The 22,876-nt window shown below is 50.7% G+C and overlaps 1 protein-coding gene across 3 annotated transcripts in view; it reads right to left on the bottom strand.

Moving 5' to 3' along the window:
- The window catches only part of VARS2 (valyl-tRNA synthetase 2, mitochondrial), a 140,570-nt gene that overhangs the window by 10,044 nt on the left and 107,650 nt on the right, over positions 1-22,876 (bottom strand). For 2 of the 3 annotated variants that reach the window (XM_069241939.1, XM_069241941.1), the window contains 6 exons: positions 22,586-22,664; positions 18,281-18,408; positions 14,205-14,357; positions 2,987-3,196; positions 2,790-2,901; positions 1,856-2,034 (listed from right to left, as the gene is read on the bottom strand). In XM_069241939.1, coding sequence (XP_069098040.1) covers positions 1,856-2,034; positions 2,790-2,901; positions 2,987-3,196; positions 14,205-14,357; positions 18,281-18,408; positions 22,586-22,664 — 861 coding nt within the window. The remainder of the gene's footprint in view (positions 1-1,855; positions 2,035-2,789; positions 2,902-2,986; positions 3,197-14,204; positions 14,358-18,280; positions 18,409-22,585; positions 22,665-22,876) is intronic. The other variant, XM_069241942.1, reaches the window with a different exon arrangement.

The following is a 22,876-nucleotide window of genomic DNA, read 5'->3' as shown; positions in this document are numbered from 1 at the left end:
ATCTGCACCCTCCCAGCCCCTCCATCTGCACCCTCCCAGCCCCTCCATCTGCACCCTCCCTGCCCCTCCATCTGCACCCCTCCCAGCCCCTCCATCTGCACCCCTCCCAGCCCTCCCAGCCCCTCCATCTGCACCCCTCCCAGCCCCTCCATCTGCACCCCTCCCAGCCCCTCCATCTGCACCCCTCCCAGCCCCTCCATCTGCACCCTCCCTGCCCCTCCATCTGCACCCCTCCCAGCCCCTCCATCTGCACCCCTCCCAGCCCTCCCAGCCCCTCCATCTGCACCCCTCCCAGCCCCTCCATCCCTCCCAGCCCCTCCATCTGCACCCCTCCTAGCCCCTCCATCTGCACCCCTCCCATCCCAGCCCCTCCATCTGCACCCTCCCAGCCCCTCCATCTGCACCCCTCCTAGCCCCTCCATCTGCACCCCTCCCAGCCCCTCCATCTGCACCCCTCCCAGCCCCTCCATCTGCACCCCTCCCAGCCCCTCCATCTGCACCCCTCCTAGCCCCTCCATCTGCACCCCTCCCATCTCCTCCATCTGCACTCCTCCCAGAACCTCCATCTGCACCCCTCCCAGCCCTCCATCCCTCTCGCCCCTCCATCTGCACCCCTCCCATCCCAGCCCCTCCATCTGCACTCCTCCCATTCCAGCCCCTCCATCTGCACCCCTCCCATCCCAGCCCCTCCATCTGCACCCCTCCCAGCCCCTCCATCTGCACCCCTCCCAGCTGCACCCCTCCCAGCCCTTCCATCTGCACCTCCTCCCGTGGCTCGTCACCAAATGTTCCACCTCTTAACCCCTCCATCTGCACCCCTCCCAGCTCCTCCATCTGCACCCTCCCAGCCCCTCCATCTACACTCCTCCCATCCCAGCCCCTCCATCTGCACCCCTCCCATCCCAGCCCCTCCATCTGCACCCCTCCCAGCCCCTCCATCTGCACCCCTCCCAGCCCCTCCATCTGCACCCCTCCCAGCCCCTCCATCTGCACCCTCCCAGCCCCTCCATCTGCACCCCTCCCAGCCCCTCCATCTGCACCCCTCCCAGCCCCTCCATCTGCACCCCTCCCAGCCCCTCCATCTGCACCCCTCCCAGCCCCTCCATCTGCACCCCTCCTAGCCCCTCCATCTGCACCTCTCCCATCCCAGCCCCTCCATCTGCACCCCTCCCATCCCAGCCCCTCCATCTGCACCCCTCCCAGCCCCTCCATCTGCACCCCTCCCAGCCCCTCCATCTGCACCCCTCCTAGCCCCTCCATCTGCACCCCTCCCAGCCCCTCCATCTGCACCCCTCCCAGCCCCTCCATCTGCACCCCTCCCAGCCCCTCCATCTGCACCCCTCCTAGCCCCTCCATCTGCACCCCTCCCAGCCCCTCCATCTGCACCCCTCCCAGCCCCTCCATCTGCACCCCTCCCAGCCCCTCCATCTGCACCCCTCCCAGCCCCTCCATCTGCACCCCTCCTAGCCCCTCCATCTGCACCTCTCCCATCCCAGCCCCTCCATCTGCACCCCTCCCATCCCAGCCCCTCCATCTGCACCCCTCCCAGCCCCTCCATCTGCACCCCTCCCAGCCCCTCCATCTGCACCCCTCCCAGCCCCTCCATCTGCACCCCTCCCAGCCCCTCCATCTGCACCCCTCCCAGCCCCTCCATCTGCACCCCTCCCAGCCCCTCCATCTGCACCCCTCCCAGCCCCTCCATCTGCACCCCTCCCAGCCCCTCCATCTGCACCCCTCCCAGCCCTCCCAGCCTCTCCATCTGCACCCCTCCCAGCCCCCTCCCAGCCCCTCCATCTGCACCCCCCCACCCCCCCGCCCCCCGTGGCTCGTCACCAGGGGGTGCGCGTGCACTCACCTGCAGGCTCAGGTAGACCCGACACTGCTCATTGACGACCCCAACAGCGCAGCGGGCGGGGGTCCTCTCTCCGGCCAGCGGGAGAACCCTGAGGGTCCCGGAGAGGGAGAGGGTCTGCAGCGGCTCCTGGTACTCCTGCAGGATCCTGGCCATGCCCTCCTCGGGGCAGATCACGGTCACTGGGGGGCACAGAGTGAAAGACATCAGCGCTGCCATCGATGGGCACCTGCGCCCGGGGGCATTCCGCTGCCTACACGTGTGTGCAAACCTGAGGGGGCACCGAGCAGCAAAAGCCAGGGGGCAAGAGGGCGCTTCCCTCTCAGAGGCTACCTGGACCCCGTGCCCCAGCGGAGCCCACCTGAGCTAAGATACCCGGGTACACAGGGAGCCCCCTTCCTCTGGCACATGTACCACCTGGGCAAGTGTATGCTTCCTGACCTTCAGCCATGAGATGATGCTTCACCCGCTGACCTGCCTGGCACCATGCCCACCAACACATCACCCTCAATGACCCCCTCCCACCACACTGATAGCGGGACTGTTCTATCACACCTCTTTAGCCTCACACTAGAGGTCACAGGGCCTCTCTCTATGGGTAATACTGCTTTACAAGCTAGAAATGTCTGCAAACAAATCACAGATTCCCAAAGCACTGTCTGACCACGAGGTGGGTGTAAACCTGGCGGGTGTGAAGAAAATAAACAGTTCCAGCAGCTGTGGATGTAGTAAACACAACTCTGTCCAGATGAAGAATGTAAACTGTAATAAATCGGGCGGCGGGAAGCACCAACCAGGGCCAGACGCCTCCCAGGAGTGTGAAGGTTGGCATCACCGCTGCCAGTCTGCGGTACACAGTGAAGGGTCCTGGCGTGGGGGCATTAATCCCCCCCGCTTCGTGCACTCACTCACCCTCGGGGCGCCCTGCTGCACTCACCCTCGGGGCGCGCCCGGCTCAGCTGGTACCCCACCCTGAGGGCACGGATGGCACGCACCACGTCCTGCACGAAGAGGAGGTCGCTCTCCACCCGAGGCTGGCGCCAGTGAGCCTGCGAGGAGGGAACACAGTGAATGAGCTTCCGCAGGGGTGACCTCCCTGATACCACCCCTCGGGCCCTGAACCCCCTGACTCACCAGCTGCTGGCCGCAGGGGTACGGTGCCACGCAGATGCTGGGCGCGGGGGCATCGCCGCGGCGGGGCAGCCGCTGCCAGAGCTCCTCGGCCAGGAAGGGCATGAAGGGGGCCAGGAGCCGGAGGGAGACCTCCGAGCACCAGAAGAGCACCTGCTGCACCCCTCGGACCCGGGGGGGGTCCCCGGCCCTCAGCACCGGCTTCACCGATTCCTGGGCACCGGGAGGGCACCGGGCGGGCACCGGGGGAGAGAAGGGGAGACGTTAATGGAGAGACTAGAAGAGACACCAGAGGGGAGAGACATTCAAGGCGAGACCAGAGGGGAGAGACATTAATGGTGAGACTATCAGGGAGAAGAGAAGCGAGAGACATTAATGGTGAGACATTAATGGTGAGACTAGAAGAGAGGGGAGAGACATTAATGGTGAGACTATCAGGGAGAAGAGAAGCGAGAGACATTAATGGTGAGACATTAATGGTGAGACTAGAAGAGAGGGGAGAGACATTAATGGTGAGACTATCAGGGAGAAGAGAAGCAAGAGACATTAATGGTGAGACTAGCAGAAAGAAGAGGAGGGAGAGACATTAATGGTGAGACTAGCAGAGAGAAGAGAGGGGAGAGACTTTAATGGTGAGACTAGCAGAGAGAAGAGAAGCGAAATACATTAATGGTGAGACATTAATGATGAGACTAGCAGAGAGAAGAGAGGGGAGAGACATTAATGGTGAGACTAGCAGAGACTACCCCTGTGTACCTGAGTGAAAGGTTCTTCCCTATCTATCCCTGTGTACCTGAGTGAAAGGTTCTTCTCTATCTACCCCTGTGCACCTGAGTGAAAGGTTCTTCTCTATCTAGCCCTGTGTACCTGAGTGAAAGGTTCTTCGCTATCTATCCATGTGTACCTGAGTTAAAGGTTCTTCTCTATCTATCCCTGTGTACCTGAGTGACTATCTATCCCTGTGCACCTGAGTGAAAGGTTCTTCTCTATCTACCCCTGTGCACCTGAGTGAAAGGTTCTTCTCTATCTACCGCTGTGTACCTGAGTGAAAGGTTCTTCTCTATCCCTGTGTATCTGAGTGAAAGGTTATTCTCTATCCCTGTGTACATGAGTGAAAGTTTCTTCTCTATCTATCCCTGTGTACCTGAGTGAAAGGTTCTTCTCTATCTACCACTGTGTACCTGAGTGAAAGGTTCTTTTCCGTCTACCCCTGTGTACCTGAGTGAAAGGTTCTTCTCCATCTACCCTGGTGTACCTGATTGAAAGGTTCTTCTCTATCTACCCCTGTGTACCCGAGTGAAAGGTTCTTCTCCATCTATCCCTGTGTACCTGAGTGAAAAGTTCTTCTCAATCTATCCCTGTGTACATGAGTGAAAGGTTCTTCTCCATCTACCCCTGTGTACCTGAGTGAAAGGTTCTTCTCTATCTACCCCTGTGCACCTGAGTGAAAGGTTCTTCTCTATCTGTCCCTGTGCACCTGAGTGAAAGGTTCTTCTCTATCTACCCCTGTGTACCTGAGTGAAGGTTCTTCTCGATCTACCCCTGTGTACCTGAGTGAAAGGTTCTTCTCTATCTAGCCCTGTGTACCTGAGTGAAAGGTTCTTCTCTATCTATCCCTGTGCACCTGAGGGACTATCTATCCCTGTGCACCTGAGTGAAAGGTTCTTCTCTATCTACCCCTGTGTACCTGAGCGAAAGGTTCTTCGCTATCTACCCCTGTGTACCTGAGTGAAAGGTTCTTCTCTATCTACCTCTGTATACCTGAGTGAAAGGTTCTTCTCCATCTAGCCCTGTGTACCTGAGTGAAAGGTTCTTCTCTATCTACCACTGTATACCTGAGTGAAAGGTTCTTCTCTTACTACCCCTGTGTACCTGAGTGAAAGGTTGTTCTCTATCTACCGCTGTACACCTGAGTGAAAGGTTCTTCTCTATCTACCCCTGTGTACCAGAGTGAAAGGTTCTGCTCTAGCTACCCCTGTGCACCTGAGTGAAAGGTTCTTCTCTATCTAGCCCTGTGTACCTGAGTGAAAGATTCTTCGCTATCTATCCCTGTGTACCTGAGTGAAAGGTTCTTCTCTATCTATCCCTGTGCACCTGAGTGACTATCCCTGTGCACCTGAGTGAAAGGTTCTTTTCTATCTACCCCTGTGTACCTGAGTGAAAGGTTCTTCTCTATCTATCTCTGTATACCTGCGTGAAAGGTTCTTCTCCATCTACCCCTGTGTACCTGAGTGACTATCTATCCCTGTGCACCTGAATGAAAGGTTCTTCTCCATCTACCCCTGTGTACCTGAGTGAAAGGTTCTTCTCTATCTATCCCTGTGTACATGAGTGAAAGGTTCTTCTCCATCTACCCCTGTGTACCTGAGTGAAAGGTTCTTCTCTATCTAACCCTGTGTACCTGAGTGAAAGGTTCTTCTCTATCTAGCCCTGTGTACCTGAGTGAAATGTTCTTCTCTATCTACTTCTCTATCTATCCCTGTGTACATGAGTGAAAGGTTCTTCTCCATCTACCCCTGGGTACCTGAGTGAAAGGTTCTTCTCTATCTAACCCTGTGTACCTGAGTGAAAGGTTCTTCTCTATCTAGCCCTGTGTACCTGAGTGAAATGTTCTTCTCTATCTACTTCTCTATCTATCCCTGTGTACCTGAGTGAAAGGTTCTTCTCTATCTAGCCCTGTGTACCTGAGTGAAAGGTTCTTCTCTACCTACCCCTGTGTACCTGAGTGAAAGGTTCTTCGCTATCTACCCCTGTGTACCTGGGTGAAATGTTCTTCTCTATCTATCCCTGTGCACCTGAGTAAAAGGTTCTTCTCTATCTACCCCTGTGTACCTGAGTGAAAGGTTCTTCTCTATCCCTGTGTATCTGAGTGAACGGTGATTCTCTATCCCTGTGTACCTGAATGAAAGGTTATTCTCCATCTGTCCCTGTGTACCTGAGTGAAAGGTTCTTCTCTATCTACCCCTGTGTACCTGAGTGAAATGTTCTTCTCTATCTACCCCTGTGTACCTGAGTGAAAGGTTCTTCGCTATCTACCACTGTGTACCTGAGTGAAAGGTTCTTCTCTATCTAGCCCTGTGTACCTGAGTGAAATGTTCTTCTCTATCTACTTCTCTATCTATCCCTGTGTACCTGAGTGAAAGGTTCTTCTCTATCTAGCCCTGTGTACCTGAGTGAAAGGTTCTTCTCTATCTAGCCCTGTGTACCTGAGTGAAATGTTCTTCTCTATCTACTTCTCTATCTATCCCTGTGTACCTGAGTGAAAGGTTCTTTTCTATCTACCCTGTGTACCTGAGTGACCATCAATCCCTGTGCACCTGAGTGAAAGGTTCTTCTCTATCTACCCCTGTGCACCTGAGTGAAAGGTTCTTCTCTATCTACCCCTGTGTACCTGAGTGAAAGGTTCTTCTCTATCCCTGTGTATCTGAGTGAAAGGTTATTCTCTATCCCTGTGTACCTGAGTGAAAGGTTATTCTTTATCTGTCCCTGTGTACCTGAGTGAAAGGTTCTTTTCTATCTACCCCTGTGTACCAAAGTGAAAGGTTCTTCTCTATCTACCCCTGTGTACCTGAGTGAAAGGTTCTTCTCTATCTAGCCCTCTGTACCCGAGTGAAAGGTTCTTCTCTATCTATCCCTGTGCACCTGAGGGACTATCTATCCCTGTGCACCTGAGTGAAAGGTTCTTCTCTATCTACCCCTGTGTACCTGAGCGAAAGGTTATTCGCTATCTACCCCTGTGTACCTGAGTGAAAGGTTCTTCTCTATCTATCTCTGTATACCTGAGTGAAAGGTTCTTCTCCATCTAGCCCTGTGTACCTGAGTGAAAGGTTCTTCTCTATCTACCGCTGTATACCTGAGTGAAAGGTTCTTCTCTTTCTACCCCTGTGTACCTGAGTGAAAGGTTGTTCTCTATCTACCGCTGTACAACTGAGTGAAAGGTTCTTCTCTATCTACCCCTGTGTACCAGAGTGAAAGGTTCTGCTCTATCTACCCCTGTGCACCTGAGTGAAAGGTTCTTCTCTATCTAGCCCTGTGTACCTGAGTGAAAGGTTCTTCGCTATCTATCCCTGTGTACCTGAGTGAAAGGTTCTTCTCTATCTATCCCTGTGTACCTGAGTGAGTATCCCTGTGCACCTGAGTGAAAGGTTCTTTTCTATCTACCCCTGTGCACCTGAGTGAAAGGTTCTTCTCTATCTATCCCTGTGTACCTGAGTGAAAGGTTCTTCTCTATCTATCCCTGTGCACCTGAGTGACTATCCCTGTGCACCTGAGTGAAAGGTTCTTTTCTATCTACCCCTGTGTACCTGAGTGAAAGGTTCTTCTCCATCTATCTCTGTATACCTGCGTGAAAGGTTCTTCTCCATCTACCCCTGTGTACCTGAGTGACTATCTATCCCTGTGCACCTGAATGAAAGGTTCTTCTCCATCTACCCCTGTGTACCTGAGTGAAAGGTTCTTCTCTATCTATCCCTGTGTACATGAGTGAAAGGTTCTTCTCCATCTACCCCTGTGTACCTGAGTGAAAGGTTCTTCTCTATCTAACCCTGTGTACCTGAGTGAAAGGTTCTTCTCTATCTAGCCCTGTGTACCTGAGTGAAATGTTCTTCTCTATCTACTTCTCTATCTATCCGTGTGTACCTGAGTGAAAGGTTCTTCTCTATCTAGCCCTGTGTACCTGAGTGAAAAGTTCTTCTCTATCTACCCCTGTGTACCTGAGTGAAAGGTTCTTCGCTATCTACCCGTGTACCTGGGTGAAATGTTCTTCTCTATCTATCCCTGTGCACCTGAGTGAAAGGTTCTTCTCGATCTACCCCTGTGTACCTGAGTGAAAGGTTCTTCTCCATCCCTGTGTATCTGAGTAAACGGTTATTCTCTATCCCTGTGTACCTGAGTGAAAGGTTATTCTCCATCTGTCCCTGTGTACCTGAGTGAAAGGTTCTTCTCTATCTACCCCTGTGTACCTGAGTGAAAGGTTCTTCGCTATCTACTACTGTGTACCTGAGTGAAAGGTTCTTCTCTATCCCTGTGCACTGAGTGACTATCTATCCCTGTGCACCTGAGTGAAAGGTTCTTCTCTATCTACCCCTGTGTACCTGAGTGAAAGGTTCTTCGCTATCTACCACTGTGTACCTGAGTGAAAGGTTCTTCTCTATCTATCCCTGTGTACCTGAGTGAAAGGTTCTTCTCTATCTATCCCTGTGTACCTGAGTGAAAGGTTCTTTTCTATCTACCCTGTGTACCTGAGTGACTATCAATCCCTGTGCACCTGAGTGAAAGGTTCTTCTCTATCTACCCCTGTGCACCTGAGTGAAAGGTTCTTCTCTATCTACCCCTGTGTACCTGAGTGAAAGGTTCTTCTCTATCCCTGTGTATCTGAGTGAAAGGTTATTCTCTATCTACCGCTGTATACCTGAGTGAAAGGTTCTTCTCTTACTACCCCTGTGTACCTGAGTGAAAGGTTCTTCTCTATCTACCGCTGTATACCTGAGTGAAAGGTTCCTCTCTTACTACCCCTGTGTACCTGAGTGAAAGGTTGTTCTCTATCTACCGCTGTACACCTGAGTGAAAGGTTCTTCTCTATCTACCCCTGTGTACCAGAGTGAAAGGTTCTGCTCTAGCTACCCCTGTGCACCTGAGTGAAAGGTTCTTCTCTATCTAGCCCTGTGTACCTGAGTGAAAGGTTCTTCGCTATCTATCCCTGTGTACCTGAGTGAAAGGTTCTTCTCTATCTATCCCTGTGTACCTGAGTGACTATCCCTGTGCACCTGAGTGAAAGGTTCTTTTCTATCTACCCCTGTGCACCTGAGTGAAAGGTTCTTCTCTATCTAGCCCTGTGTACCTGAGTGAAAGGTTCTTCGCTATCTATCCCTGTGCACCTGAGTGACTATCCCTGTGCACCTGAGTGAAAGGTTCTTTTCTATCTACCCCTGTGTACCGGAGTGAAAGGTTCTTCTCTATCTATCTCTGTATACCTGCGTGAAAGGTTCTTCTCCATCTACCCCTGTGTACCTGAGTGACTATCTATCCCTGTGCACCTGAATGAAAGGTTCTTCTCCATCTACCCCTGTGTACCTGAGTGAAAGGTTCTTCTCTATCTATCCCTGTGTACATGAGTGAAAGGTTCTTCTCCATCTACCCCTGTGTACCTGAGTGAAAGGTTCTTCTCTATCTAACCCTGTGTACCTGAGTGAAAGGTTCTTCTCTATCTAGCCCTGTGTACCTGAGTGAAATGTTCTTCTCTATCTACTTCTCTATCTATCCCTGTGTACCTGAGTGAAAGGTTCTTCTCTATCTAGCCCTGTGTACCTGAGTGAAAGGTTCTTCTCTACCTACCCCTGTGTACCTGAGTGAAAGGTTCTTCGCTATCTACCCCTGTGTACCTGGGTGAAATGTTCTTCTCTATCTATCTATCCCTGTGCACCTGAGTAAAAGGTTCTTCTCTATCTACCCCTGTGTACCTGAGTGAAAGGTTCTTCTCTATCCCTGTGTATCTGAATGAACGGTGATTCTCTATCCCTGTGTACCTGAGTGAAAGGTTATTCTCCATCTGTCCCTGTGTACCTGAGTGAAAGGTTCTTCTCTATCTACCCCTGTGTACCTGAGTGAAATGTTCTTCTCTATCTACCCCTGTGTACCTGAGTGAAAGGTTCTTCGCTATCTACCACTGTGTACCTGAGTGAAAGGTTCTTCTCTATCTATCCCTGTGTATCTGAGTGAAAGGTTCTTTTCTATCTACCCTGTGTACCTGAGTGACCATCAATCCCTGTGCACCTGAGTGAAAGGTTCTTCTCTATCTACCCCTGTGCACCTGAGTGAAAGGTTCTTCTCTATCTACCCCTGTGTACCTGAGTGAAAGGTTCTTCTCTATCCCTGTGTATCTGAGTGAAAGGTTATTCTCTATCCCTGTGTACCTGAGTGAAAGGTTATTCTTTATCTGTCCCTCTGTACCTGAGTGAAAGGTTCTTTTCTATCTACCCCTGTGTACCCAAGTGAAAGGTTCTTCTCTATCTACCCCTGTGTACCTGAGTGAAAGGTTCTTCTCTATCTAGCCCTCTGTACCCGAGTGAAAGGTTCTTCTCTATCTATCCCTGTGCACCTGAGGGACTATCTATCCCTGTGCACCTGAGTGAAAGGTTCTTCTCTATCTACCCCTGTGTACCTGAGCGAAAGGTTCTTCGCTATCTACCCCTGTGTACCTGAGTGAAAGGTTCTTCTCTATCTATCTCTGTATACCTGAGTGAAAGGTTCTTCTCCATCTAGCCCTGTGTACCTGAGTGAAAGGTTCTTCTCTATCTACCGCTGTATACCTGAGTGAAAGGTTCTTCTCTTTCTACCCCTGTGTACCTGAGTGAAAGGTTGTTCTCTATCTACCGCTGTACACCTGAGTGAAAGGTTCTTCTCTATCTACCCCTGTGTACCAGAGTGAAAGGTTCTGCTCTATCTACCCCTGTGCACCTGAGTGAAAGGTTCTTCTCTATCTAGCCCTGTGTACCTGCGTGAAAGGTTCTTCACTATCTATCCCTGTGTAACTGAGTGAAAGGTTCTTCTCTATCCATCCCTGTGTACCTGAGTGACTATCCCTGTGCACCTGAGTGAAAGGTTCTTTTCTATCTACCCCTGTGCACCTGAGTGAAAGGTTCTTCTCTATCTAGCCCTGTGTACCTGAGTGAAAGGTTCTTCACTATCTATCCCTGTGTACCTGAGTGAAAGGTTCTTCTCTATCTATCCCTGTGCACCTGAGTGACTATCCCTGTGCACCTGAGTGAAATGTTATTTTCTATCTACCCCTGTGTACCTGAGTGAAAGGTTCTTCTCCATCTATCTCTGTATACCTGCGTGAAAGGTTCTTCTCCATCTACCCCTGTGTACCTGAGTGACTATCTATCCCTGTGCACCTGAATGAAAGGTTCTTCTCCATCTACCCCTGTGTACCTGAGTGAAAGGTTCTTCTCTATCTATCCCTGTGTACATGAGTGAAAGGTTCTTCTCCATCTACCCCTGTGTACCTGAGTGAAAGGTTCTTCTCTATCTAACCCTGTGTACCTGAGTGAAAGGTTCTTCTCTATCTAGCCCTGTGTACCTGAGTGAAATGTTCTTCTCTATCTACTTCTCTATCTATCCCTGTGTACCTGAGTGAAAGGTTCTTCTCTATCTAGCCCTGTGTACCTGAGTGAAAGGTTCTTCTCTATCTACCCCTGTGTACCTGAGTGAAAGGTTCTTCGCTATCTACCCCTGTGTACCTGGGTGAAATGTTCTTCTCTATCTATCCCTGTGCACCTGAGTGAAAGGTTCTTCTCTATCTACCCCTGTGTACCCGAGTGAAAGGTTCTTCTCTATCCCTGTGTACCTGAGTGAAAGGTTATTCTCCATCTGTCCCTGTGTACCTGAGTGAAAGGTTCTTCTCTATCTACCCCTGTGTACCTGAGTGAAAGGTTCTTCGTTATCTACTACTGTGTACCTGAGTGAAAGGTTCTTCTCTATCTATCCCTGTGCACCTGAGTGACTATCTATCCCTGTGCACCTGAGTGACTATCTATCCCTGTGCACCTGAGTGAAAGGTTCTTCTCTATCTACCCCTGTGTACCTGAGTGAAAGGTTCTTCGCTATCTACCACTGTGTACCTGAGTGAAAGGTTCTTCTCTATCTATCCCTGTGTACCTGAGTGAAAGGTTCTTTTCTATCTACCCTGTGTACCTGAGTGACTATCAATCCCTGTGCACCTGAGTGAAAGGTTCTTCTCTATCTACCCCTGTGCACCTGAGTGAAAGGTTCTTCTCTATCTACCCCTGTGTACCTGAGTGAAAGGTTATTCTCTATCCCTGTGTATCTGAGTGAAAGGTTATTCTCTATCCCTGTGTACCTGAGTGAAAGGTTATTCTTTATCTGTCCCTGTGTACCTGAGTGAAAGGTTCTTTTCCATCTACCCCTGTGTACCCAAGTGAAAGGTTCTTCTCTATCTAGCCCTGTGTACCTGAGTGAAAGGTTCTTCGCTATCTATCCATGTGTACCTGAGTGAAAGGTTCTTCTCTATCTATCCCTGTGCACCTGAGTGAAAGGTTCTTCTCTATCTACCTCTGTGTACCTGAGTGAAAGGTTCTTCTCTATCCCTGTGTATCTGAGTGAAAGGTTATTCTCTATCCCTGTGTACCTGAGTGAAAGGTTCTTCTTTATCTGTCCCTGTGTACCTGAGTGAAAGGTTATTTTCTATCTACCCGTGTACCCGAGTGAAAGGTCCTGCTCTATCTACCACTGTGTTCCCGAGTGAAATGTCCTGCTCTACCTACCCCTGTGTACCGGAGTGAAAGGTTCTTCTACCGCTAAAGGACTCTTCGAAGTGACTGCCCGGAGGGATGCGACCTTCCAGGAGAAGTATTGCACAACCTTGTGGCTCAAAGGGAGGCCCAGAAGTCTCGGAAGCACAGCATTAAGGTCCCACGTGGGAACAGGAGCTGTTCTTGGAGTGATTATTCCTAAGCTCCTTCATGAAACCTTCAATGACCGGAGTTTTAAACAGAAGTGTATTGTCTGTGTGACGTGCTGGAAACCAGTGCTGCTGCGCGTGATACATGTGTGTGCCAACCCTGCCTCCTCGAGGGGCACCAAGGGGTAGAGGGGGTCTTGCCTGAAGGAGCTTTGTTTATCTGATAATGAAGAGAGCTCCCCCACTTTCCTGCACAGCACGCATGTGTAGCAGGCCGCATGCCTCCTTCGGTGTGAGCGCACACTCAACAGGTGAATGAATATATCCAAACTCTATGACCTAAGATGCCAACCCACCAGGTTTATCGCCCTGACGCTTGGACTTCCACGCTGTCCTGGAAGCTTGGTTAAAAGGTCTGCCTTGATGGGCAGCTTCTCGTACGGAGGGACCAACATTTCCAGAAGCACGGAGCACCAGGGTCCCGCACCAAGAATGAGAGCCACTGACGTGTGTCTGAGCTTCTGAGCTCCCTATGGATGGAAAGATAGTGGCAGAAATGTTCCTACCCAGCTCTTCCACAGCATGAATATTCCCCATGGATGGACAGCTATGGTACCTCCTTTGGTCACACATTCTCCAAGAGGTGGCACTCATCTGCAAGGCTACGTCATCGGCTTGTTACCCTCTGGAAGGTGCCCTCCATGAGGCCAATATTCCAGGGACCGCAGGGTGGCCATCAGTGACCGGTTCAGTGTGTCCGCCAGACTCTGATTTCTTGGCCTGTGCCCTGAATGCTTGTGCCCCGCCACAGCTCCCCACACAAGCTGCATCTCACTGGCTCCCGAGGGGTCTGGAACCAGGAGAAGCCCCTGGACCCTGCGCGGGCCTCTGCATGGGCCGAAACATGCTGACCAGTGGATGCTGGACACATTATGAGCCCAAACACTCAACCTTCCTATCATTTTAATCTTACAAAAGACAACCTCAAGGAAAAATATTAGAGTACCAAGTGATTCTGTCCACTAGTTATCAAAACGTGTTTGCTGAAAAGATCCCCTCAAGGCGCTACTGGTGGGAGCTCATTCTGACAAGTGGACCATCCGTGCAAATGAAACCGTAGACCGACGAGAACCCCTGCAGCGGTTACCGGGCGAGGCTTTTCCATCCCGGAAACAGGCAAACACTCCCGGGTTAGTCGGGGTCAGTTTGTCTCTTGTGTAACCTTTGCGCAGCTTGTGCTCCATCATATCACATTAACCTACCGGCTTTGTCCCTCAGTGGCATCTGTACCGCATTCTATGGGCGCTGTTAATGCACTACTGGACAGAAATGCGCTTTAAATCCAATTCTAATGTTGTCCAGAATGTTCCTTCCAGTGAGAAGACATGAAATAGGAGGAGGAGAGGAAATCGGAGGAGGCAAGTGAGTAAAGGCATTGGGTGAGAAGACTACAGAGAGAGAAAGAAAGAGGAAGGAGAGTGGGAGATAAAACAATGGAAAAGAGAGGTCAAGGGACAGAGTGCAAATAAGGACAGAAGGGTTGAGAGGGAAATGCAGCACACAGATGACAGAACAAATAAGAAATAGCAAAACTGGTATAAAAACAAAAAAGAAAAGAGTGTGAGAGCTGTTGCAAACCAACAGAACCCCGACAAAGAGAGAGTGAGTAGACAGACAAGCAGGGAGTGAGGTAAAACACACTGGACACGCAGGGGAAAGAGCGCAAACGAGAAGGAAGAGACGGCCATGCACGTGCGCTCTCATATGAGACCTCCAGCATCGTGTCCGCCCCTCGCTCACCAAGTAAACATCACAGAAGTTCTGCAGCCAGAAGCCGTGAATGGCTGAGGTGACTGAGTGAAGCTCGTAGTCTGCGAAGTGACGGCCGCAGTCACTGACTGTCTGCGAGAGGCGGCTGCAGATCCAGACATCCATGGGAGAGGTCGGAGACAGCTGCCACGGGAGGGAAACGGAGGTACATTGTTAGGGGGTCGAGGTTAAACCAAGGAATAATCGTGGCATCGGCAAGGGTGCACGGTCTGTAGGAGCGGAGACCACCAACTATGAAAAGTGACAGACATTCCACTCACATCAAACTGAGGTGGAACCAACATGGCCTCCAAGGTATTGCAACCAACATGGCCTCCCAAGGTATTGGAACCAACATGGCCTCCCAGAGGTATTCGAACCAACATGGCCTCCCAGAGGTACTGAAACCAACATGGCCTCCCAGAGGTATTGGAACCAACATGGCCTCCCAGGGGTATTGGAACCAACATGGCCTCCCAGAGGTATTCGAACCAACATGGCCTCCCAGGGGTATTGGATCCAACATGGCCTCCCCATAGCCTCCCAGAGGTATTTGATCCAACATGGCCTCCCCGAGGTATTGGATCCAACATGGCCTCCCAGAGGTATTGGATCCAACATGGCCTCCCAGAGGTATTGGAATCAACATGGCCTCCCCAGGTATTGGAACCAGCGTGGCCTCCCAGAGGTAGTGGAATAAACATGGCCTCCCCAGGTATTGGAACCAGCGTGGCCTCCCAGGGGTAGTGGAACCAACGTGGCCTCCCAGGGGTAGTGGAACCAACATGGCCTCCCAGAGGTATTGGAACCAACATGGCCTCCCAGAGGTATTGGAACCAACATGGCCTCCCAGGGGTATTGGATCCAACATGGCCTCCCCATAGCCTCCCAGAGGTATTTGATCCAACATGGCCTCCCAGAGGTACTGAAACCAACATGGCCTCCCAGAGGTACTGGAACCAACATGGCCTCCCAGGGGTATTGGAACCAACATGGCCTCCCAGGGGTATTGGATCCAACATGGCCTCCCCATAGCCTCCCAGAGGTATTTGATCCAACATGGCCTCCCCAGGTATTGGAACCAGCGTGGCCTCCCAGAGGTAGTGGAATCAACATGGCCTCCCCAGGTATTGGAACCAGCGTGGCCTCCCAGAGGTATTGGAACCAACGTGGCCTCCCAGGGGTATTAACCAACATGGCCTCCCAGAGGTACTGGAACCAACATGGCCTCCCAGAGGTACTGGAACCAGCGTGGCCTCCCAGGGGTAGTGGAACCAGCGTGGCCTCCCAGGGGTATTGGAACCAACATGGCCTCCCAGAGGTATTGGATCCAACATGGCCTCCCAGAGGTATAGGCACTAACATGGCCTCCAAAATGTGTTAGAACCAACATGTGGCTTCAAGGGGACCTAGAACCAACGTGGCATACGAAAGGTGTGTAAATGATATAACATAAGAGAGTACCAAGAAGTAACAATACCTCAGGGAGGTGCTGGAACCAACCTGATACCCTAGAGCACAAAAATCAATACGAGGTGCCGGAATAACACTCTTCCTCCACTGAGTAACAAGATAATGTGAGTCTGAGAACCTTCCAGATATCAACTTTCTTGATTTTTCCTCAACACATGGCAGGGAGCTTCTTAAACAAGAAACAGAAATCACCTAGGAAGGCAGTTGAGCCTGCTGCTGAGAACTATACTGGCTGTTAAATGCCTGCTAAGCAAGTTACAGGCAAGATAAATAGGTGAGGGCCTATAACAGGAGAGGGCTTGGAACACAGGAGATGGCCTAGAACACATAAGAGGGCCTAGAACACAGAAAAGGGCATGGAACACAGGTGAGGGCCTGGAACACAGAAGAGGGCCTGGAACACAGAAGAGGGCCTGGAACACAGAAGAGGGCCTGGAACACAGAAGAGGGCCTCCAACACAGAAGAGGGCCTAGAACTAGAACACAGGTGAGAGCCTAGAACACAGGTGAGGGGCTAGAACACAGGCGAGGGGCTAGAACACAGGCGAGGGGCTAGAACACAGGCGAGGGCCTGGAACACAGGAGAGGGCCTGGAACACAGGAGAGGGCCTCGAACACAGAAGAGGGCCTAGAACTAGAACACAGGTGAGAGCCTAGAACACAGGTGAGGGGCTAGAACACAGGCGAGGGGCTAGAACACAGGAGAGGGCCTGGAACACAGGAGAGGGCCTGGAACACAGGAGAGGGCCTGGAACACAGGAGAGGGCCTGGAACACCGGAGAGGTCCTGGAACACAGGAGAGGGCGTAGAACACAGAAGAGGGCGTAGAACACAGAAGAGGGCCTAGAACACAGAAAAGGGCCTAGAACACAGAAAAGGGCCTAGAACACAGAAAAGGGCCTAGAACACAGAAGAGGGGCTAGAACACAGGAGAGGGCCTGGAACACAGGAGAGGGCCTGGAGCACATGAGAGGACCTCAAACAGAGGAGAGGGCCTCAAACAGAGGAGAGGGCCTCAAACAGAGGAGAGGGCCTAGAACACAGGAGAGGGCCTGGAACACAGAAGAGGGCCTGGAACACAGAAGAGGGCCTGGAACACAGAAGAGGGCCTAGAACTAGAACACAGGTGAGGGCCTAGAACTAGAACACAGGTGAGGGCCTAGAACACAGGTGAGAGCCTAGAACACAGGCGAGGGGCTAGAACACAGGAGAGGGCCTGGAACACAGGAGAGGGCCAGGAACACAGGAGAGGGCCAGGAACACAGAAGAGGGGCTAGAACACAGAAGATGGGCTAGAACACAGAAGATGGGCTAGAACACAGAAGATGGGCTAGAACACAGGAGAGGGCCTGGAACACAGGAGAGGGCCTCAAACACATGAGAGGGCCTCAAACAGAGGAAAGTGCCTCGAATACAGGAGAGGGCCTAGAACTAGAACACAGGTGAGGGCCTGGAACACAGGTGAGAGACTAGAACACAGGAGAGGGCCTAGAACTAGAACACAGGTGAGGGCCTAGAACACAGGTGAGAGCCTAGAACACAGGTGAGGGGCTAGAACACAGGTGAGGGGCTAGAACACAGGTGAGGGGCTAGAACACAGGAGAGGGCGTAGAACACAGAAGAGGGCCTAGAACACAGAAGAGGGCCTAGAACACAGAAGAGGGCCTAGAACACAGAAGAGGGCCTAGAACACAGAAGAGGGCCTGGAACACATGAGAGGGCCTAGAACACAGGTGAGGGCCTGGAACACAGGTGAGGGGCTAGAACACAGGAGAGGGCGTAGAACACAGGAGAGGGCCTGGAACACAGGAGAGGGCCTGGAACACAGGAGAGGGCCTAGAACACAGGAGATGGCCTAGAACACAGGAGAGGGCCTGGAACACAGGAGAAGAGGGCCTGGAACACAGGAGAAGAGGGCCTGGAACACTGGGGAGGGCCTGGAACACTGGGGAGGGCCTGGAACACAGGAGAGGGCCTTTAAAAACCAGCAGAAGCTGAGGAAGAACGGCTTCGATTTCTTGAGACGAATCCGCCAATAGAGGGTGAAATATAAATCAACCACTAACAACCCTCTGCTAAGCCGCTGTCTGCAATGGAGCCCTCATGGTTCTAATATTAGTGGATAAAGCTTGGAGATCCAGGACACAGATGGTCTCTGGGAGGTGCTGAAACCAACAGAAGTGTCTAAAAAGAAGGAGTTTAAAGGAATAAAACAAACGAGGCCTCTGAGAGGTGCCAGAAACGAGGTCTCCAACTGCCATTCAAATCTATACGGTTTTTTAGAGGTGCTCAAACAAAGAAGGTGTCCAAGAGGTGCTAGAACCAAGCTGGCCTCTGAGAAGTGCCAGGATGAATATGTATTTCTTTGAATGATGCTGAGATGAACAAGACCTTAGAGAGATGTAATATTCAGTAGAGATCCTCCCAATCCACCGGCCAATAGGTGGCGGGATCAGCAAAGCCTCAACTGGTTTCAGAATACACCTGGTCTCTAGTAGGGACCTGAATCTCCCAGGAGTGGCAGGAAATTAAATCTTGAGCGCTCTTCCACGAGTCATAATTCCTACCAGAAGCATCTGAACAACAAAACTCACCTCCCCGAGGGGCACTGGTGAGAACTCCTCCCCCAGGGCAGCCAGCGTGAACTTCAGCGAATTCCAGACCTTGTTGCAGAAGTGTCGGATGCTGAGGACGGCAGCCACGTCGAGGTTAAGGTCATCGCCTGGAAGAAGGAGGAGAAGGACGCAAGAGAGTACCAATGACATCACATGCAGAAACAACTCGGGCTTCAGGGTGGAGCCCATCGCTTTGTTTATGGGATCCTACTCTGCCTGTCTGTTGGACCGTCCATTCGAGTTTAGAGCACACCTAGAGCTTTTGTAACTCAAGTTTTACATTTCTTTTCTTCATTGATTATTTCAACTCGTGAACATCTCAGTACACAGATCAATAAGTCAATCAATCAATAAATGGCTTTATTTGATTGTGTAAAAAACAATCACAAAAGCATTAAGGTCAGAAATAATTATAGAAAACATGAATACACTTAAAATACGGGATGATAAAAAAGGGAGATATCAGACTGTCAATAAATTTTGTTTACGTAAAACTGACTTCAAAAACTTTCCTACATTAGAGCAGAAGAAGGGGTTTGGGAGCATGAGTAGGACGGGCTTACGTTGGTCGAAACTAAAACTTAAGAACTGGTTCTTGAAAACCTTTTGGTTTGCAATGTATAATATTTACAACTGAAGACAACGTGTCCTAATGTTTGTGCGGTGATCCCATCGCAAGGGCAGGCGAGGATGGGCGCTTGATCATACTGGACCTAGACGTCCCAGCCGCAGTGTGGCTAAGACTGATCTTCCCAGGGCTCTGGACCCAAGTCAAGAAGGGCTCGAGATGATGATGTTCGAATGATGCCCCAACCCCTCTTGTCTCTAGGTGTCACACTGACATAAAGAGCTTTGTAACTTTGAGGGTATCAGCTTTGGCCAAGCAGTGGGTGATGTAAGCATTCTGGCCATCCCATGGCTTTGGAGGTGGATTTCACATACCAGGGGAGGACAGTGCCCTTCTCGCGGTTCATACAATCTGTGGTAACCTGGCGTCTGAGAGTACCATGATTCTTGGCCCACTGGAGCAGATGCACGGGCCAAACACAGTTCCTCGTGTAATGAAGGCGTGGAATCAAGGGGGGAAGGCCGAGCAGACGCTGGAGAACAGATTATCCTCTGCGGGTACCCCAGTAACATCCCAGTGACCCCAACTCCAGAACCATACCTTGGAACAGGTAAACATTCTGACATATCAACCTCCAGGAGAGGTTGGATCTGCCTGTTGCCTACATCAAACCAGGCCCCAAGAGAACGAATCAAACATCGGTTCGCGACGCGCAGCATCCACAACCATTTGGAGTTAAACGTAATTTCTAGGTAGGGGAGGCTGGTAACCTGCCCCACATGCCCACCCTTGATCCAGAAGGAACCTTCCTGGGCTGCTCTTCAGTTACACATCATGTATGTAGGTTTGGAGATATTCGTTTCAATTCTAAATTATCCATAAAACAACTAATCTCTTAATCTGGGCCCTCAAACCTTTGGGGGTACGGGGCATCGAAAGAGCAGAATGTCCTTAAAGCACAGCAGGCGCGAAGGTGGGCCTGAGCTTAGCAGGTCGTTCCCTGAGGATTGCACACGCTTGTACCACTTACGGACAAGGGGACACCGTGGGAGCCAGGACGCGGCCCTGGTGACCACCTCGCTGCAAATTAAAGGAATCTGCTCACTCGCCTCCCGGCTACACCTTACAGTGGTACTCGCCCCACAGCGAAGGGCCCGTAGAAACAACGAGCCTGGTCAAACACTAGGCCAGACTCTTTCAGAACTTACTGTGGTGAACTCTGTCGAAGCTGCTGCTGAAGTCCACAGAGGAGAGAAGCACCCCCCCCCCCTTGGCAATGACTGGGTAAAGATGGAGACATTGCTCTATGGTACAGAGTCCCTCTCTAAACCCATAGTGCTTGGGAGAATGCACCTGATTACGCCCGGCCCACTTCTGAATCCTACTGGGGACAACACGCCCAATGACTGACTGTGGACTCCAACCGAGAAACTGATCTACAGCACTGGGGTCTCGCCTACATCCAGGAATCATCATAGCTGTGGGCCAAGAGACCCGGAGCCCACTAGCAGCAGCGCTGTTAGCCACGTTAGGAATAACAGGCGTCCAGCACCCCACTTTCTCCTTGTAAAGATCCAGGGAGACCCAGTCAGGGCTGGAGGCCGTCCTCGGAGGACTGACGCTAATTGCCTCGCTCCCCTCAGTTAAACCAAATCTAATCAAAGGTGCTCTACATAGCTACAATATATGGGTTCTGGATAGGATTAGACCGCTTTATAGTGGTTAACCCTGAGCTCAGCACTAATGTTTGCCCCCAGACCACCTGTCAAGGCTTCAGAAACTTTCGATCGGTTGACAATTTTCCAAAAACCACTGGAGTCCTTTACAGCCATAGCTGCTACAAGATTGCCTCACATTTCATGCTCGACAGCCAGCTTTCTGGCATGAATGGATTTTTTATACGCACCTCGTGAGGTAGCCAATCTTTGGGGAGCTGCTTAGTAGCCGCCCTGCATTCCTCGTTAAACCAGCCTGGGTCAGGTTCATGACTCACTGGGCACAATGGACTGTTTTAGGTCACAGCCTCCCATACAGCGCAGCTGTGTGGCATGCGGAAAACTATACTGGGGAATTTCAGAAAGTTGACTCTGGATGCATTCTGCCCTTCACTTGCCATTGGCTTTGTGGTTTGTAACTCATGATTTCATGCTTTCCATTTGCTGGCTTTATTTGATTTAGGCTGTCTAGGTTCAGTCTGTCCCGCCCGGTGAGAAAGCCGTGTTCACTGAAAATATACATACACACACACTTTTTGCCTTTTTTTGTTCAGGCTTTTTCATGTAGTATTTTTATCATTCAGATAATAGAAAATATACCTCAGAAATGTGGAACTCAGTGGGACTGTAGTTACTGTAACCAAATGTGGGCAGCGCTGCTGATGATTCTAAGACACTGTCATTGTCTCAACTACCTACTTATGATCTAATATTTCAAATCCAACCCACATTATCGATTTTTGTAATGTTCTCATTTTGAATGCTGCAACAAATATTCCCCGGCATCTCACCTACTACCAGGTACATGATCTTTTTCTATGCTTGTTAATTCTCAATGTTTAATTTCCCTTAATAAATTATACGATACGAGCTTTTTTTTACACCAGAGCTCAATTGTGAATAACATAGAACACACCTTTGGTGGAAAAATAGGGAAAGACTTTTTATATTTTTTGCAACAATGTTCTCCTACTCCCAGACTCACACGATCAACTAGCATTCAGTTTACATTTTGTAGAAACTACTTGTATCATGTGTAGTTAGGAACCCCCCTTTTTGTGGATATCAGATTCGGTACCCGCTGGATTTAATGATCAGATACATGGATTTGATGTCACTCACCCCAGAGACCTGTTGTAACTTGATATTGTATTTTGTTGTTTTAGAATTTAAGCCCAACTACAGCTGTGATTGTTTATGTCTCTGATTTCATCTCCTGCCTCATACAGCCCTGGGGAAGGGGGCAGTCACCCTGTGATGTCTGTAATTCCAATCATGTGAGGGACTAAGCCTTAACTCTTGTAGAGTACTATGGGCTTTGTCTGTTATTGTACATCGATGCAGACCCCTTTGTGGAGCACTCAGAGGAGGGGCTTTCCCTCCGGCTCTGCTTCAGAACCGGAAATGTCCACAGGACTGCAAGGAGCTGAGGATCTAAACTTGGGAAGCTTCTGATTTATTTGTTACAAACTTTAATTTATATACATGAAACTAAATATACTTTGATACTGGTGCCACTTTAGAGATGTTGTCGAATACTGATCGCCCCAAAACCATGCACTAGTGCATGAAATGAGTGCTGACAGGGCCCAGTCAGGCAGGTGGAGCCAGGCAGGGCCACTGATGGTCCACAGAGGGTCCCTTCTCACCCTCACCAGTAATACTTCAGTATGCGGACCTGGCTGACACCCGCTGCGGACAGAGGCTCTTACTGCATGGGTAAAGATGCTGCAGGAAACCCCCTCTGCACCGTGGTGCTCAGATGAGTTACCCGCTGCCAGGAGACATTCCAAGTGTTAGAAAGGGAAGGTAGGTCACATTAAGATCTAATCCTGATGGGAGACAGCTTTACTAGCGGTTCCAGGTGATAGCCCCACAATGACAGAGTGATCATACTTCTAGACAGATGAACTAGTTTAAACATTGATTTTATTCTTTTGATTTTAGAATTCATTTGGATCATATTACATCTAAAAGCGACCAAGGAGCTCCAACACTCACCTTGGACTCGGTGGGAACACAGCGCAAACCTCAGGGCATCCGTCCCACACTCTGGGATCCCAGATGGGAAATCCCTCCTCTGAAAGGAAAGACAAGAGTGAGATCACAGCGCACACCGAGGCCTGGACATCAGTGAGACTTCGCGCGCTGGGTCCATCGGTGATAAGACGGCTAGGTGGATCACCAGAAACTATCGAGAAGGCACCGGGGTGACACTGAGGCCCCGATAGACCCGAAGATTTCAAAGACTGAAAACAGTTTGCAAATCCCACATTAACTGCCCCTCACTGG

Source organism: Pleurodeles waltl, chromosome 6, assembly GCF_031143425.1.
Source record: "Pleurodeles waltl isolate 20211129_DDA chromosome 6, aPleWal1.hap1.20221129, whole genome shotgun sequence".
NCBI lineage: Eukaryota > Metazoa > Chordata > Amphibia > Caudata > Salamandridae > Pleurodeles > Pleurodeles waltl.
The sequence above is the reverse complement of the archived record's forward strand: the minus strand, read 5'-3'. Positions and strand labels throughout refer to the sequence as shown.